The sequence below is a fragment of the Prosopis cineraria genome, unplaced genomic scaffold (genome assembly GCF_029017545.1).
Source record: "Prosopis cineraria cultivar Desert tree isolate PC_DT_omini unplaced genomic scaffold, ASM2901754v1 PC2, whole genome shotgun sequence".
NCBI classification, from domain to species: Eukaryota; Viridiplantae; Streptophyta; class Magnoliopsida; order Fabales; family Fabaceae; genus Prosopis; species Prosopis cineraria.
The window spans coordinates 8,298,939-8,318,749 of record NW_026555333.1 but is presented as its reverse complement, the minus strand read 5'-3'; the positions used below and the strand labels follow the sequence as shown (position 1 = coordinate 8,318,749).

Below are 19,811 nucleotides of genomic sequence, written 5' to 3'. Positions count from 1 at the left end.
CGTTTTGGAATGCCAGACTGCTAGCCAGGCAAGCTTTTGGTGATCGTGGTGGAGTTAACCCAGAATGATGCATATTTACAGACGGCGCAGGGTTTGAAAAATTATTGAACTATATTTTCATAAGTTTTAAATGTGGGGCTGGACAAAGAGCCTGCCATTATCTCTGCTCCTATTTGGATATACCTTGTATTATTCCATGCAGAAAACTATTTTCATGCAGTGTGCTCCCTCTGCTCCTATTTTTAGAGTAGATAAAATACTTTTTAATCTATTTATAAGTCATCTTATCAATTAAATTTTCAACATAAGTCCCTTTTTACCTTTTATTAAATATTAGAGAGAGAAAATATAATACTAAAGTATATATATTTAATAGAGATAAAGTTAATATTTTATTAAATTTTAAGGTAGAGTTAATGAGTTTTAATATTTTTTTTAATTTTTTTGAAATAGGAATATATTGTAATAATACTAATATTAATATATCAATATTTAATATGAAATAGGACCTTGTATAATGTGCTCTTACTAAACCACAATTCAGGACATCCTCTAAAATTTGCTTAGTCCAAAATATAAAATATTGAATAATTGTTATAATTATTTTTTAATTATATTCCTACTTTATTTATTACTTTTTTTAAAAAAATGTGTATTAAAATTTTAATTATTATTGTCAAGGTATTTATATAGAGTGTTTAATAAAGATACAATTAAAAAGATACAATTTGTTTAAAAAATTAATATTTTAACTAATATTTTTAAAAATTGTGAATTAGTTGTCAATACTTTATATTTTGGTCCGTGGGGGTAAGAAATATTTAAAGTAATTTTATCGGAAATGGGAATAATTTGTAAATGGGAATGCCAATTAATGCAACCGTGGAATGCAATAATGGCTCACATTTTTTTCCCCGGTAAGATGCATGGGGCACACTATTAGAAAGTCAAACTTCTTTGGATTACTAGGAAATAGATCCTTGATGATCACGCAGAAAAGTTGTGAATATTTTGATAACCTTGTTCTTATTAATTATTATGGTGATTAGAATATTCTTGAATTAATTCTGAATATCTCCCTAATCACGAAATTATAATCAGATAATGAAGCTGATGCAAGGAAAGTGATCAAGGTTCGCAAATGCTGCATTTGCCAGCATGTACCAATAAATTAATAAAAGCCAGATACTTAAACATAATAACGAGTTTTTGTGATCGATGATTGAAGCCTAGTAGTAGTCTTCATGTTCTTGGGCTGAAAAAGAAAGTCATGACTTCTAGATGACGTTACCCCTATTGTCTGCAGTTCTGCATACCAGTGGCTCCCCAATTGATATATAAAATTGAGGTTAAATACTAAGTTGACCTATTTGTATATGTGTGTGTGTATTCTTTAAATGATTTCTTAAGTTTACAGCATTTTCAAAATTGTCGATAATTTCTGAATGATGCAAAAATGGTCTAATATCTGTTTAGCATTGACCAAATCAAGGCTTTCAAATTATTGCATTCAATCATATGACTTGAACATAGAAATAGAGTGCTGTGTACGTGTCCAGTTGTCCACCTTATATTCGATCTCACCTCCGCGCCTCCTCAGACACTGTTGAGGTTCCAAAAATTTCTAAAGAAACATCAGACAATTACTTTAATTGCAGTTTTCTTTTTATATGAAAAAAACAACAATTGATTATTGATTTTATGGTGATTCCCTTATTGATTTACTTTTTTGGGGATAAAATTACCGGTATATTCGTTTACTATTTGAAAATCATTTATTTAGTGATGTGGGTGTGTGCATTAGACAGATACGAATGATGGAAGGTATTATTAATTTGAGATTCGCGTGTTGATTATTGATCAACCACACTAAAGCGGTTCACAATTGATAGGAGTTGGTGCCTAATATACCAGTTTAGAGTTGGAATTAGGCCAAGCCCTTAAGTCTAATTATTTTAAAAAATTTTAATTTTTAAAACTCAAATTTTTATTTAAATAAGATTTTGAAGTCTGACCTTTATTCTCATTTCTACTTCCATTACATGTTCATTGTTTTCGGTTTCATTTCAACATATTGGGCCAGGGATTCCAAGTTAGGTTGTTCATGTGGCGAGTATGTTAAGCAAGCCCTAGTGTCCCACTTTTGATCCAAAATCCAACAACCCTTTCTTTGGGCCACTGGCCGTCTTGGAAGCAACAGACCTCCACTTCCCAGTATTGTGGGCTTTTTACCTCGCCAGGAAAAATAAGTGCTGTGGATTTGGGCTTATCATCCTGATTTTAATTTTTTTAATATAACTATAAAATCTTATTGGAATGAGTTTAATCTTTGTTCTTTTACATCTCGAGGGCATTTGTCCCTACTAGGACTCTACTTGTTTTTAGTCAAAGAAAGATAACTACAACGTTTACCCTCATATTATTTAGATCTATACAACGAGTAAACATTTTTACTCTTCCTGAGCAAAACACGCTAGTTTTTGTTCATTGATTTCCTCTAATCCTTTTATAAATAGGGTTCTAATCTCAAAATCAAACTTTTCAATTTGGCAACCAACGTACTGAAAGGGACGGATAACCACTTAGCTTCCACCAAAAATGAAGGTTGTGAACTTTGTAGCATAGGATAGGATATTCTTAAAGCTTAAAACTGTAGTGTTACGCAAAGCGTACGTATATATGTACATGCATTGTTGTGAGGGCGTATTATTCTTCCAAGTCACTTCTGACAATAACTAAATATTTGCATGGCATCCATCCCAGAGGTAACAGTTTGCTGCGAGCCTTTAATTCTCTCGGAAAGCATGTCAAATATCCTTACACGCAACTCTGTTCATGGCCAAATAATATTTTTATATCACAAACCATTTTTCTCTGCCTAACCCGCGCGTGCATATATTTGCATCAATACTTGTGTCCAGCAGATTCTTGATTCGATATTTGGAGGTTGACACAGGTGACCAAGTTGGAGGCCGAGGTTGCTTTTTTTAGGTTGAAACTGGAATTCATCAAAACACCCATGAGATGCCTAACTAACGCATCTGCAAGTTGGAAACAGTGACACATCACAAGTGTAAGAGACCATGAAAACCTAATAATGTAATAAGAAGCTGCAGGTGTTGGAAATAAAGCAGCGTGTTGTAGAATTTTGAAAAGGATTTGTTCTGATGGTAATGCTTCACCAGCATTAAGTACAGTATGACACAAGCAGAATATATATATCAGATCCTTCAGTTAAGCTTCTTCCTGGATAATAATATACGGATAAGTACATCGGAAATTGAATTGTTTCTACGAGTGAAATAGGTATAAGAGTATACATGCATATATATGAACTTTTCTTTGAAAGTCTTTTTTTTTTCCCCATATTCTAGAGATTTATGGACTCTCCAGAAAAAATTTAATTGAATTTGAAGACATATTTCTAGGAAGTCTTTCTCTTTCTAATGGTTTTTAACATGCTTTATCACAGAGAGAACATTGATTGAAAGGGTGTACAGATGAAGTTATTCTGTCTATATTTTTCCTTCCGGAGTAGTAACTTCAGTGGAGAATATATAAACAGACAAATATATATGGAAGCAGAATATTCTTCTGAAACAGAATATTCTTATTGATTTATCCTACCTATTTTAGTAGATCTGCCTAAAGCATTCAACCACATCGAAGCAAAATTCACGCGGGAACCTGGGGTTATTTTCCTAGCGCGCGCGCTTAAATAAAAGTTATAAAATAAGATTGTTGTATATTGATGAAGCCATACGTCACACACCCACTCAAGTTGAAGATACATGGCATTAGAATTCTCTCCCTCACTTCTCCTGGATTGCAACAAAAGATTCCAACACCAAATCTCTAAACAGTGATTAGATTACTTTGGACGCTAACTTTTCATTATAGCTAAATGAACACAGAACAAGTGCTCTATCCACTTTTGATGCCGTGTGTTTAACTAAAGACCTGTTGGGTTCCAAACACACACCTAATGAATATCTAAACATGGTTATCATAACAACTACTGTATGTTATTAAATGTGGGCCATGATTAAGAACCAAGTGTTTGTGGTTCAAATATTAAACTATACTGCTGATCACCATATCTATTAATGATTGAGGCTATGAATAGGAACAATGGTGCTGACGTCTCACCCATTATTGCGATAATATAATCCTCTTTCTCTTTCAACTTCAAGTGAATAACATTTCCAAAAAGTTGCAGCTAGTGTCTGCACTCTCTCTGAAGTAGATATAGCTTCAACTTTAATGAGTTATATATGAACCACACCATTCAATCATATTGGTGAGAATATATACTTGATATATATAGTTTTCGTATACAAATATCTCTCTATACACACACCTCTTCCCGTGGTAGTATCTAGCTTCAACTTTGATGAATATGAACCACACCACGTCACTCAAAAAGCATGATGAGAATATATATAGTACTTCTTCATCTTAAATTATAAGACACTTTTAAATAAAATTTTACATATCAATAAGTTTCATTAAATACATTTAACAACCTTACTTTTTTAAAATAAAAATATAAACTTTAAAAAATACCCATCATTTAATATATTAAAAAGAAAATGGATGAAAATTAATTATAGAGAGAGAAAGGGTAATATTGAAATTGACATATTTAATGAAATCTTAATCTACTCAGAGTATCTTATATTTTAAGATAGAAAAACTCACTTAAAAGTGTTCTATGATTTGAGATGGAGGAAGTACTATATATGGACATAGTAGCTTTTCAGGCTTCACAGTCAAACTAAGGGCTGGCTGTAGAAGATTTGAGTTGTTAATTGTATATGGGTTTTTGTATAATTAGATTTGATTGTTCCTTTGTCTAGATAATGGAGCATTTTTTGAAGCTAATGCACTGCACCATATTAATTATATGGTTAGTGATTAATGCGTATCATCAAGAGCGCATCACTTTGATAGAATACGATAAAGAATATATATATATATATATGAAGGAGACCGAGTACAAGACATAGAATCTGATGGTTTATCAGTGATAAGTCACTAGCTACGAGTATGGGGAACAAATTAAAGTGACTAGAAAATTCGACGAAATAAAGTTAGAGAGCATTTCAACTCAGGGTGGCCTCAATATAATGGGTAGAGAATATATTTTTACGTAATATAGCAGAAGCATTGAAGCATCAAGGTGGACATTACAAGATGCCAAATGAAAAAGTGGCCCCTATATATACATAGCTCGATCCCAAACTCTTAATTTTTCAGGTTATAAACGAATGAAGAGCAGAAAGAACATGGAATCAAGTATACGTCACACAGGCGATCAAAGTATAGTTAACCACTTTCTTATCCTAATTAAAATCAAAGGATTGAGTTTAATTAATAAGATGTGGTATCTACCTCACATGAAATGAGACACGCATATTTAAAGCTAAAACCAAGTACTTGTTTAAACAGGCATAAGGTGCTTACATGCTGAAAAGACCCAACTACGAACAGCTTGATGAATCATAAGAGAGAGATTAGGTTCTCTAAGGATAAGGATGAGGAAAACAGCACACAGTTTAACGGCGAGAAGGGTACGGCTCAAACCTACAATAATAACAATAATAGCCAAGGAACCAAAGTTCACAGTGGTTAATAATGTAGATATTGGATCCTGCTTATGTCTAGTTATATTTCCGTGCGGAATGAAAAAATTCCAAGAATCCACATTGAATTGAAGTAAATATAATGGGTGGCGTTAGAGTGAATGGTAGAGTCATGGAAAAAGATGTATGGATCCACAAATATTATAAAGAATGAATAATGAAATATATATATATATATATATATATGATTATAAGGGAGAATACAAAGGCAACGGTTACAGGAGGAGTGGTGTTCCAAAATATATCTAGAAATTGAAGAATCAGGAGATGGAACTGGAAAGGGGCGGGTATAGTAGCAATTTATAATTAAGGCAGGCTAATATCATAGCAGATAGCAGGTAAAGCAGAGGCACACAATTGGCGCCACCGCTAGCAATGTAATATACATTAATTGTGCGTCTCTTTGTCGGAGACGATGAAAAGGACCCGCATTAATTCGCTGCTTTTGTTTTGTTTATTGTTAAACTCCTTGAACTGTGGAGTGGGAAAAAATATTGATCAGTTTCTGAAAACCAGATTGATTCTCAACCTGATTGATCAGCATCAAGAGATCGACAAATGGATCCAAAGGATATGGCGGCTATGTACGTGTCATGCCCAAATACAATGGCGCAGCCCCACACTTCACCCTCCACACCAAATTAAAAAATCATAATATTAAGTCCCACATGTAATACTCAAATCATATATAGATCTTATGTATATGTTGCCTCCACCCTGTAGGGAATAACCACCATGATCCCATCCTTGTATCATTGCGACTTCTCTCGTATTTTATTCCCCACTTGTATCACAATCAACGAATATTTACTCACGACGACAAAATTTGATCCATCATTTTAAATTACCTCATAAGTGTGCTTCATTTTCAGATGCGACCTGATTCGACATGCTCAGGAAAAGTGACTGAATTATGATACGGGTGACGTCCCTGAAGGCCTCTAACTTTGCTGGGGTACGGTTAAGGGGGGGTTTTCATAATGTTATGGTTAATTACTAGTGCTGCTTTAGGAAGGCTAGCGTATCATAATGATTGTTATTAAGAAACAGAAAAAGAAAAAGACAGCAGAAGAATATATTTGCAAGTGCCACCACTCAAATGTCCACACTCGACAGGGACAGTGCGTCCTGTTTCATTACAGTGGGAAGAATCCACATGAATTGCTCACTGTAACTTTTATTTCCGAAGAATATCATCCTTTTTCCTCCCATCCAAAACCAAAAAAGGTTGTGTGCATTCCTGAGTATTTCCCAAACAAAAAAAAAAAAGTGTTACTATGTTTTTCTGGATTTCTGGAAAGAATTTCTGCCAAGTGCCAAGTCAAATTTTAACGTTTCTTAAAAATATTTTTATATATTTCCTCTCTCTCGAAGGATTTTTCATTTATATTATTTTATAAATTAAACATATCTTCCATATGGAGTTCTAAAGACAATATCTACATGAAAAAATGACAATAAAATCCTTTTAAAATATATATATATATATATATATATGATAATTTAATCATTTAAAATACCATAATTTTTTTAAAGTTTTTTAAAAAATTTCTATCATTAATAAATTTATATAAATTATTAAATTATTCTTACTGAAAATAAATAATTCACAAGTTTTATTTAAATATTCATAATTTTTTTTTTATATTCCCAACAATGTAATAGCAGATTATAACTTCACATGTTAAATTTTTTATTTGTTATTATATTGTTGTGAATATAAAAAAAGTTATAATATTTAAACGAAACTTGTGAATCATTTATTTTCAACAAGGTAATGTGATAATCTATATAAATTTATTAATGACAGAAATTTTTTAAAAATTTCAAAAAAATTATGATATTTTAAAAGATTAAATTATTATTTATATATTTTAGAGAAATTTTATTATTATTTTTTCTATCTACATATCAAGGCGTGCTGCGTTTCCACATCAGAATAATTTTTAAAAAGTTCCTTTTTTCTCGTGAAACGTAATATTTTATTACACAACAGAGAATATATTATAAATCAGCAAAGTCAAATATATAAAATTGATGATACGAGAACAAGGATCATCGAATTCAACTAGGGCCAGACACAATCACAAACCTAACTCCACACCCAACAAAATAAAACCAAGAGATATGAACATAAACAGAACAGAAAATTAGCAGTAGCCAATTTTATCTCTGGTGTTGCAATCAAAAACAAAATTTCCTTTCGTAAGCAACACCAAAAAGAAATTTAATGGTGATAACCAGAGCCCATACGGGGCCATGCTCTTTGAAATCATTAAATATCACTAACAATGTCACATCGTGCCACTGGTGGTCAGCATTATGAGCCCGTAATAGTCCGCACTCCAGTGAAACTACAAAATAGGAGACACTGCCATGTAATGGATTCACTAAAACAACAATTTCCCCGCACACATATTAATATAATGCCAATATTCACCATCCCCCATTAAGATGAAAAGGAGACGGTCACAAAGGGAGGGTTTTTTTTTTTTTTGGGCCCCTTCAAAAATGACGTGAGATAAAGTATGATTAATCAGTGGGATAATCAGATAGTAGTACTATTAATCCAGTATTATAGAAGGATATTGATCTGGTTCAACAACCAATGACCAACTGAATTTCACGGGCGAGTTTAATGCCAGTTAGTAGAAGTCATTCACATCTCTATACGCCTTCAATTGGACTTATCTTTGTAGTAAAAGGGAACCATATTACTCATTCCTCAGGGACCCGTTGAAGTAAGCTGTGAGAGCGAGCACGTATTGAAATGAATTTAATAACTATCGACTGGCTTTCGTTTTCATATCGGAGCATCAAAGATCCATTGACTTCGCACCACCATTGTGGGTGTGAGTCATCCTGCAATACGTGACACTTCAAGTTTCAAGTGGAAGTGGTAAACTGGTTAGCGAATAGAATAGAATTTGAAGGTGTGATTTTGGAGGATATCATGGATGGGATATTATATGGAAGGGATAATTAAAGGGGATTGAAGATGTGAAAGCACAAAGCAAGCAAGAGTGAAAATAACAGCAAATGGAATTATATCGGGATGTGAATTATTAATGAAACGCAAGCCAAGGAAAGTCACTCCATAAGTGATGAGAAAGACAAGGGATTGTAAGGGGGCAGGACCCGCACGTCAAATTGAGTCATTTGCATCTGAAATCAAATCAGGGAAACAGAAGATGATGAAAGAGGATAAAAGCTAGAATAGCTTTGTTTCCACTTTGCCCACACTAGTTATTCTCCCCCCTTGATCTTTGTAGCATGGTTCCTTTCATTGTGCCATCACCAACTCAGTGCGCTTTCACTGTGCTCCTCCCTTCTCCAATGGATAAGTCTCTATCTATTTTCCCAATCATTTCTAATACTATTCATCATCTCCTAAATAATATATAACCATATATTACATCATCCCCCTCAAGTGTCCTTTTCTACACGCATTGTTGGATAGTGTTAGTGGAGTTTTAGAATATTAACCCTGCCTCTTTCTTGCTCGCGTATCCCATAAAGCAGCATTATCATTTTCTGTATCTCCTTATTTTCTTCTTCCTAGCCATAAATAAAAAAATGATTCCAAATGGCGTCACCCTGTCCCCGTCCAACATTAACATCTTCTCTATTACTCTGATCTCCCTGTCTCTCTAGTCACGGCCATTGACGTTACAAACAAAAGTTTAAAGTAGTAAAATAGGATTGATATTGAACATCAGAAATCAATGGTTTAATTGGATTTGAATTGAAAGTTAAATCAAAGTCGATCATAATAAAATAATATAATTTAAATAAAAAGATATTATTTTTTAAAATGTTCTTCATTTATAATAATAATATATAATAATAATATAATATAATTTTTTTTTATTTTAATCAAGCCACAAGGATAAGCAAAAAAGAAGGCACATGATTCAAGTAAACCAGAAGAGGGTAAGGGCAACCACGTTAATTACTATTACACACAACCTAACAACATTTTTTTTTTTTTAAACATTACAGCGACAAGCCAAGGAGTCTGAGAAAAAGAAAATGATAAAATAAAGCTAGAGGGACTACTGGGTACTAAGCCCATCTTCCTGAAACAATTTTCCACATTTAAAAGGGACGCTAGGTGGTAACTTCAAATCCCTTCTTTTACTCGGTAAGTAACCACTCTCTCTCCAGTGTTTTTGACTTCCTCTCTTTACCCAAGAGGTAACTTTGCTCCCTCCCTTTCTTTTTTTCTTTCCTCATCATTTACTCTCCAGTTTTTCATTCTTCTTCGCATCTCATTCTCTCTTCTTTCTTCAGACGCCATTTCCCCTTTTCCCTCCTCCATCTTCACACTGATCATGAAGAACGTCGACAACAGACGAGAACACTGAGAAGTGAGAATCCAGTGATTAAGGATGATGATAAGAGAAGAGTATATCGAGACTCGAGAGCTCTGAAACAGTGATGAATGAAAATAATGAAGTGAGTCGCAGGGGAAAAGAAGCTATTTAGGCGCAGAGGAAAAGAAGCTATTTAGGACATCCATCTTTTAAGAAAAGCCAATTACTCAACAAATTACACGACTCTATTCTCAAGTCCCTATTTACAATGCCACACAACCCCTTTTGCGTGTTTAATCGGCCTTCGTTCTGCAGCAGCAGAAGAATTACTTTTATTATTTATAAATATTATATGATGTGAAAGAAGTAACTGAAATCATCAGGGGAAGAAAGAATAAATCCCGAAAAGGGGACCCACGCCACGCTTTAAGTCCAATCAGAAACACAAGATTAACACGACCTAACCCACGATCAAACGCAAGGGTTGGTTCCTGTTACTACTGCGAATTCGAGTAACCCTGCCCTGCCTTTTTTCCTTCTTTTCTTCTTTTTCTTCTTTTTTTGCCCAACCCCCTCCCTCCTCTCTTTGAATCAACAATTCCAACAATCGAACGAAGCCGAGTCCCGTGGAAAAAAGCCAAGCACAGGTGCCCCGTGCACCGCACGGGTATCTAATCATCTTCTTCCAAACTTGTTTCTTTCTCGCTCCTTATAAATACCCTGCCCCGCCCCTTCGTTCTTCAACCTCACATTCCCATTTGTCTCCTCTATCTAATCATCTTCCACTTTCTCCTCCCACCTGCACCCATAATTTCCACAGTAAAGGCTACGTACCCAGAAGCTAAAATGAGAACTATTCCCAAATCTTTCAGTCCCTCCAGTAGTTCCCTGGCCCCTGTCGCTTTTTCATTGGGCTCTGCTCAGCGCTCTCCATGGCACTCTCCGGTTCCTTACCTCTTCGGAGGGCTTGCTGCCATGCTGGGTCTCATAGCCTTTGCGCTTTTGATCTTAGCCTGCTCTTACTGGAAACTTTCTAGCTTCTTGCAAAGCGAAGACGGAGACTTGGAGAGCGGCGAAGCCCAGAAACAGAGCGACTCTGCCAACAAGGAAGCCGTCAAGGTTTTTGAGGAGAAGATTCTGGTCATTATGGCCGGAGACGAGAATCCCACATTCTTGGCCACCCCGGTGTGCTCCAAGTCGTCATCTCTCGGAGACCGAATAGGCAAGATTGGGGTCCACGATCACGACAACTCAGAGAAGCTTGGGAAGGAGCCAGAGTGCGACAACCACCAAGGTCACCAAGACGAGCAGCGACAACAAAACCAGCAGTGAAGATGGTCGTGTTTTAGGTAATAGATTTGAGCGCGAGGGAGTCTGAGAAATTGAGAATCACATTTGTCTCTAATTTTTGTGAACATTTTTACTTTCTTCTTCTCTTCGTATCTTGCCCGTATTTTGGATTTTGGGCCATCGACCTTGCTGGTCTTCCACGATTCGGGAAGTGTAAATTTTAGTTGAGAAGAATTAGAAATGAGAACTCACGTTTCATTCAAAGAACGGGCAGATTCCTGTGCGTACTGGAAAATAAATAAGCCGTCACTTATCTTGACATTTTTCCGACGGAGAGACAAAGCCGAGACCTGAAGGGAGGGGAGAGAGAAAGAGAGAAATGTGGATCCACGGGCGCAGGGCGACACGTGAGAGTTATAAACAGGGTAGAAACGGAGCGTGGCAGAGCATAGCTTAGGCGGCTGCGGGAGGCCGCGTCGCTTTTACTGTTGTGTTTGACTGCACTGTCAATTAATGTAGCCAGTAATGTGGATCTGTTAAAGTTCGAGTTCGCTTCTTCTTTTGGAAAATAAAGCCAGGGTTTTGACGTTTATCCTGAAGAGCGAACGAAATAGTGAACACTCTGGATTCTGAATTTCGGAGAGAGCAAAGTCGCTTTGCATAGCATTGCAATCAGCCGTCGTAGAGGATGATCTCTCCCTCAATTTGGACTTGGTGGCTCTATTTAGTATAGATACTAAATACTTATATCATTGAAGTTATTAAAATTTAAATTAATAGTTTAAATAAAATTATTTATTTATTAATTTAAGTTAAATATAAATTTAAAATTATCAATATAAATTTTAATAATTTAAATAATATAAGTATTCAATACTTGTAAAATTTACCTCCTCCTCTGGCACGGGACGGTTTTCCCTATTTACACAAATAAATAAATTAGGCGGCTTTATATCTCGGAACGCTCTCGGGAGGCATTAATAATAAAAAGGAGAAGAAAAACCGCACCAACGATGGTTCCTACAATTCACAATGCGAAAGTACTATATATAGGAGCCTAGCAAAGGCCGAAATTGGAGTGACATTAATGGTAATAAATCCGAAACTACCAGTGTCCAGAGTGGCAGGGCGATGCGATGCGATATAAATAAATAATGCAGGTCGGAGACCGTGAAGAGAAAGTGAGCACATCGCGCTTGCTTCTCTGAAACTCACCCGACCTCAAACCAAGTCAAGTGAACTGCCTTCACCCCATTTTTGGTTGAAAAGCCGCTGCACAAGTTCCAACACATGTCCCCGCAGCCCTATTTAAAAATATTATGGAAATAGACCGAAAGCATGAATCATGACATGTCAGACAACTGAGAGAGAGAGAGAGAGAGGGGGGGGGGGGCTCAACAGTTCAGGCACAACCTCCGGGATATGCTTCCCTCCTGTTGCAGAATTTCCCTCGTTTTACTTTTTGGAATTTACCGCTATTTATCATTTACATAACAAATTTACGAGTAAGCCTGCAAGCATTCCCTCCCCTTGCCTTTTCTTGCCCTCATCCACAGCGTTTCCATCACCCAACTCACGACCACCCTGGAGTTTAACATACATGAATAAGTAATATCCATATATAAATATCTAATCAATATACGTTTGTAATGTCACCCTTCCCTTTTTTGAATTTGGTGTAGTGAAATGGACTAATCCTTCACAGTATAAGGAACCTTTGATTTGAATTCCTTCCAAAAAAAATACATATATTTAATACTTAATCATATCTCAAATATAATTATTATCAATAAAAAATACATGTGTGCAATTAAAAAAAATAATATAATGATTAAAAAAAAAAAGTGTCCAGGGCTCCAAGTAAAGGGAGCCCAATGTCTAAGCTCAATTCGAAGTCCAGCTCCCCCGTAGTCGCCTCGCCGTGACAACACGCTATTTCTGCTCCCTCCCTGGACTGCGTATATTTGGACTTTGGGTGGAGGCCCGACTCTTTAGTCCAAATTCTACAATGGGCCTCTCAGCAGATCCGTGTAGAAAGAAACAATCAATTCCTTTAAAAAAACAAAAGAAAAGAAAAGAAATAATGATTCACTTCTCATGTAGATGCCTTGCTCTCCAAACCAAGGCTTGCAAGGAAGATGGGGGGGGGGTTAGTTGGGGCGAGGGGACCAATGTGAAAAACCTGACCAAGTTGTTGTTTTTTAATAATATAATGTATGGTTCAATTTCGTGCTGGAGACGCATGACTTGGAGAGCAATGCATGTTAATTAAAAAAAAAAAAAAAGGAATGAGTTGTGGTCTATATAAAGCTCTGGGTTTCATTGCCATGCCCCTCGAAGAAGGCCCACTCAAACAACTACCTGATTGTTCTCTCTTGCTCTTTGTATCTTTTTTCTTCGTTTATTAATTATTGACGAAGGGGTGATGGAGGACGATGAAGATATTGGTTGGTTCGCTCGTCGTGCGTAAGAGCAATGCACCATCCACTGCCTTGCCGACATCCCCACTATTTCCGAGTCCTCCTCCTCCATCCCTACCTGGCTTTCCCCTTTTTTTGTGTGGTTATTTTCCTCTCTTTGTTTTTTATCCATTCAAGTTTAGCTTAACTGAGTAGAGGGCAAAAACCAAGATTTGAACACACATCCTTGCAAATTCTGTGTCGCCTTCTTACTGTTTACTCTTTCTTTTATTTCAATGGTTGAGTTATTACATGACAATTATTATTTCAAAATGAAAAATTTTAATAGGTCTGTTGTTATTATTTTGTAATTTAGTCCTCGGTAAATGGAATATTCTTCCATGTAGCTCCGCGCCTTCCTGTTTGATTTGCTGATTCACCCTTTCCCCGTACATAATTGTACTTGAATTGTCCGTTCCCTCGGCGTCATCTTCACTACTTGGGAAGACAGTGACGCTGTTTGAAACTTGAGATGCGCTGGGATCTGGTTGTCATATAGGAGTATTCGACAATCATTGGTGACATGGAATTAATTTTGTCCTTAATTATTAATATGCAGAACTTTTTTTTCTCTTTGCCTTTTTTATTTTACATGGATACCTGCATGTAAATACTTTTATTTTATAAAAAGGTCTTTAAATTATTGTCATTTTAAATAAAAAAAGCAGTAGATCCACAATAAAACTTGACCATACATCTGTGGTCCTCCATCAATTCCTATATATAAAAAGTTTTTCATAATCTTTTTTTATTCTTAAATATAAAAAGATTGTTAGTATATTTTTTAATTAATAGACCATTATACTCTTATTAAATTAGAAAGAAAAAAGATAAGTACTCTCATTAATTTATTTAAAAAATTTTATTTTTTATTTACAATAATTGAAGGAAAAATTAAAATATTATTGTGCTTATAATTAGATATATTAATTTGAGTGATTTAATTAAAAATATTTTATATATAAGGATGGTAAGGATGGAGGAAGTATCTGTGAAAGAATTTGTGATCCAAACGTAAATGAAGTGACCTTTGTTACTCAGAGTCGTGACCATGGTCTGTCGACGCATTCACGGTACATTAATTAGTGGTCCTTCTTCAAACAGTTCGTGTCTTTGTGTTCATAAACCCTTCCGTTTTCTTCGATCCCTAGTCCTCTTCATCATGCATAGCTTCAATTTTCACTTTTGATTGCAGGTATATATATATATATATATATATATGTTCGCCATATAAATCAGCGACAGTGAAACAACCCAACGTAAAAAAGATTCAAAATGGCAAACAGATTGATTTATTGAACATCGAGTATGGTGAGCCTTGTACGAAATGTTCACTGTTGGGGGGATCGTTTCCATAGTCTGCAGGAAATTCTCGTCTGGTAATTGGTCATTCATTCGAGAGCATCATCTACAGCTTGTGATTTTAATTATTATAGCAATTAACGGCATCGCCCACCATTTCATAGCAAAGTTTATGTTGACATTGATCAATTTGTGACTCGATCTGATCATCATATTCTCCAAATCTGTTGTACTACTGTTGATTGCTGATTGAGATAATTATGTTGCTGTTGTCCACTATTATGTTGAATCCCATGAATCTCGTGGTTGGTGAAGGTAATGGAGGATTTTTTAAAATACTCCCTCCCTCTCCCTCCCTCCCTCCCTCCCTCCCTCCCTTAAATTTACTTTCGCTTGTTCCTTTTGAGGCGTGCTTTGGGGATGTAAGCGTGACGTGAGGAGCTTAATTTCAAAATCACGAATACTCCTGTCCGACTTTAATAAATTCATTAATTTTTTATGTCGACAAATATTAATTAATTCAATCCAAAAAGTGGCCAGAAAAGAACATGAATCGAGCACACTTTAGCAGTAAGTTACAATTTTAGCTCATTTCTAGATTTAAAACTATGGTTTTGAATTCAGGCAAAAAAAAAAAAATACAGTTTTGAAAACATTTTATCCCTAATTTTTCCAAACTGCGAATTTAGTTTCTAAAATTTCATTTGGGATAAACTTATTTTTTTTTCATTTTGAAAAATTAATTCTGACTGTTATTGACTTGCCACTTTAAATGGTAAAATTACCCATTTAATATTGATTCTGAAAAAATTATTTAAACATCCTCAGTTTTATCAAGATTAATTTTAAAAAATTATTCAAACATCACATGTTCTAATAATTAATTTTTTTTTTCAATTGAAATTCAAACACACCTATGAGATTGAAGCAGTGTCATGCCAGCTTTCAGAAAACAAGACGAACGTGTTCACGTGAAACTGGCGACAAGCATGTATAAGGTGGACTTTGCAATACAAATATGATAGATCAGTGCTTCTGTCACTGAAGAAAGATAGATGACATGTATCAAACTAAATAAGAGTATAATCTAGAGAGCCATCTATCCCCTGCATTTGGCGTCAATATCCACGTAGATTCAAAGATACCACTGCAACAGTCATTTCGAAGAAGGAATAAAGAAAATAGGGGATATGCTAATTAAATCGAAAACACAGGCAAATTCTTCATTTCCAGGGAGCTGCGAGGATTCGTTCCTAAGAAACATATAAGGCAAGGTGGGGACTAAATATCTGGGAATATGGCTCAGTCATCCTCCAGCTCCACAGTGTCCCACGCCAATACAGGTTGCTTTTTCCGTTGCTCCTCACTAAATTTGTTCTACAAAAATTCCCATTTTATTTATAATTACATATTTTTAAAGTATTTTTTTCCTGTATTTTTAGTTTTTATGTCGATAATAATATAAGTATTTATTTTAACAACTTTACAGGGATTGGTTAAATTTTTGAAAAATTATATATTAAAAAAGTAATAATGAAAATATAAAGGAAATTAAACTCTGATGAAGTTTGACGAACAGCTGACGCTGGTTCGTTAACGCCTCCAAGAATACTTGGACTTTGGCTTTGGAGGCCCAGCTCCTTGGTCCATATTCGACACAGGGCCTCTCGACCAATCTGTGAATAAACAAACACCATAATTCCTTGGGGAAAGAAAGAGAGACAAGACCGCAATTCTTTATTTTAATAGTAAAACATGACTGCAGATCTCTACTTCTGCTGTTTCCGATGACGCACCCTTTTTTTTAGGGACGTTGTGCAGAGAGAACAGCTGGGATTACAATCCCCTGTTTCCTTTTTAAGTTTTTAATGTAATTTGGGCTTGGCCCTCTGTCGTTCCAAAAGAAAAAAAATATGTGTGTGTGTGTGTGTGTGTGTGTGGCTTGCTCTCCAAAGAAAAAATTTATCCGTTGTTGATGGTGTAGTTGCAGCAGGTGGTATGAAAGCAGGATTTGGAGGAGTTCTGAAAGACCATACTGGGCATTGGATAGTTGGTTTCTCTCACAATTTGAGCATTTGTAACGCCTCATGAAGTGGATGAGTGGGTTGTTTTGAAAGGTCTCTGATTTGCCTAGGACTTTGGATTTAAACAAATACTTGTGGAATCCGATTGCAAGAATCTAGTGGACCAATTGACTAGAGACAACAACAATGACACGAGTAGCTTGGTATTCGTTGACCTACTGAATATGCTCATATGGAAATGGAAGATTTGAGTTCGGTATGCTCCAAGAGAATGAAATCAAGTAGCTAATAGATTAGCTAAAGAGGTATCAACTATTCCTCTTTGTTTGAGGTTCCCCCGGTGTTTATAAGGGACCTTATTTCTTTTGGTTGTATGTAATCTCAAACCCCTTTTTCGTAATATAATTTCTACCTAGGCTTAGCCCATCTCTTGTATGAGTTTTTTTCATTTTTTTTCAGGGCCAAATGTGAAAAACATGACCAACTTGTTCATTTTATAATGTATGTTAGTCGCGATGCATGTAGCGAACATATATAGGGCAACGCCTTTTTTCTTGTTAAAATTACGGTAGTAAAAAAAGAACGGAGTTACATGATCTATTCTTCATACATTAAATCTCATTAATTCAGCCTTTAAATTTAGTAAGTTTTTACTTTTGCATTTAATAAAGACAAAAAAAAAGTATTTTTAATAATTTTTAACATTAAATAAAGATAAAAAGGTAAAAATGAGTATTTAAAATAGTGAAATGTTCAATAAATAAAATTAAAATTAATTTCTCCTTTTCTTATAAATAAGATCAAAATTAACTAAAGGAATATCATTGCTAAGGCCATAGAGGACAATGAAGGTATTGGACTTGGCTTTGCTTTCCCACAAAGCCGCTTCTCCACAGCTCCACTGTACCTTGGGGGAGATTTGGATTGGCAATTGAATGTTTTAATTTTTATTTTAAATTTATTAAAAAATAAATTTTCTAAAATTTTTTACCAAATTTTTGAATAGTAATTTGGATAGTAAATTTTTTTATAAATTTTATAAATTGATTATTCAGATATATTTTGAATAATGCATATTTAATATTATTTTTTTATAAATTTTAATTTTGAAAATACAGATTTAGGCTATTCAAATTATTAATAAGATTTATTAAATTTTTTAATAATTTATATAAATATTTTATTTTAATAAATATAACATAAAATTAAAAATTAAATTTTTAAATTTAAATGGTCTGAATTTCACAGTAGGGGAGCCGCGGCCCCAACTGCCTTTGCCAACTTTTCACAGTTTTTGAGTCCTCTTTCTCATCTGCCATTCTTTTCTAATGTTACAGGCCTCGTTTTTGTCTTTTTATTCCCCCTTCTCCCTCTCTTTTCCTTGTATTTGTGTACACAATTCTTGTTTAAGTGAATTAAATCACAAAAATCTGCCAGGGTCATACCAGCTTTATTGCTAAACACCCAATTATTTACTGATATTAGAAGCAAGATTATGAGTCACTTTCTTATTAAGTGAACTAATTCTTGTCAGTTTTGTTTTTTTCTTTCTCTTGGTTGAGTTATTATTAGTTGATAATTTTGATTGAGAATTTGTTTCATTGTTCCAAGGGAAGATTTAAATGAATTTTTTGATAGGATTGTTGTTACTGGCTTTTTTGATGTAGTGCTTGACAAGTGGAACATTCTTCCTTTTAGCTCAACAAAAAATTATCAAGACCTTCTTATTTTGCTCCATTCTCAGGATGTCAACTTCACCAACTTCCGGCAATGGAATTAATTTTGTTCTAACACATTGAATTCATTTTTTGAAAAAAAAAAAAATTCTCCTCCACCTCCTCCTCTTCTCATAGATGAATTCATTTTTTCCATGAAGTGATCATATTTTCAATTTTATAAAATTCGAATGGACACATAACATGAGTCGTATGCCAATAACATAATCAAACGCTCCTGTTTACAAAAAACAAAAATGTTTTGATATTCTCCAGGGCTATTTTTTTGGGAGAAAAAAAGGTCGTGGAATTTATTTTAGAAAAAGGAGTTTAAATTTTTTTTAAAGATATATATATATATATATATATATTTAAAAGCAGTTGATCTGGGGGAAAAAAAAACTTAACCAAGCATTTTCTGGGTCTCTGGTATTAACGAATTTCTGAGCAGAATGGCGAGCGAGCATTACTCATCGTCGCGACCATGGTTCGTCGACGCGGTTACCTTCACACTGCTTCTTCTAATAGCACTTCATGTCTTTGCATTGGTACCCCTCAGTTTTCTTCCATCCCTAACCCTCCCCTACCTTATTTCATTCATCATGTGTATAGTTGCATGGCTATAATTTTCCTCCCTCATTTTGATTGCAGGTGTATTCGCTTTATAAATTAGCGAGCGTGAAGCAACCCCAAAGAAAAAAGATTCAATGATCCACAGATTGATTCATTGGTCGTCAAGTTTGGCGAACCTTGCAAATTGCTCTTGCAGGAAATTTTTACTCGGAATGGTTCATTGGAGAGGATCGTTTCCATTGTCTGCAGGAAATTTTTATTCGGTCATTCATGTGAGAGGATCGCTTCGTAAGTCCTCGGAACACCCTGTAATAAACTCGTGGTTTTGTTGTGCATCACTTATCATTTCAAGCAATGTTGTATCAACATTGATCAGTTTGTGACTCTGATGATCATATGAAGGGAAGGTTGTCAATTCTCCGAATCTGTTGATAACTAATTGAATTTTCTGTAGCTGTTCTCTTTTGTGATAAATTCCACGAATCTC

General features: G+C 34.9%; 1 protein-coding gene across 1 annotated transcript; it reads left to right on the top strand.

Moving 5' to 3' along the window:
• The first annotated feature begins 10,335 nt into the window (after positions 1-10,335).
• Positions 10,336-11,798, top strand: LOC129303789 (protein GLUTAMINE DUMPER 5-like). Its single transcript, XM_054943308.1, has one exon. It carries the CDS (start codon positions 10,808-10,810, stop codon positions 11,291-11,293), a length of 486 nt encoding a protein of 161 aa, XP_054799283.1. The 5' UTR covers positions 10,336-10,807; the 3' UTR covers positions 11,294-11,798.
• The last annotated feature ends 8,013 nt before the right edge of the window (positions 11,799-19,811 follow it).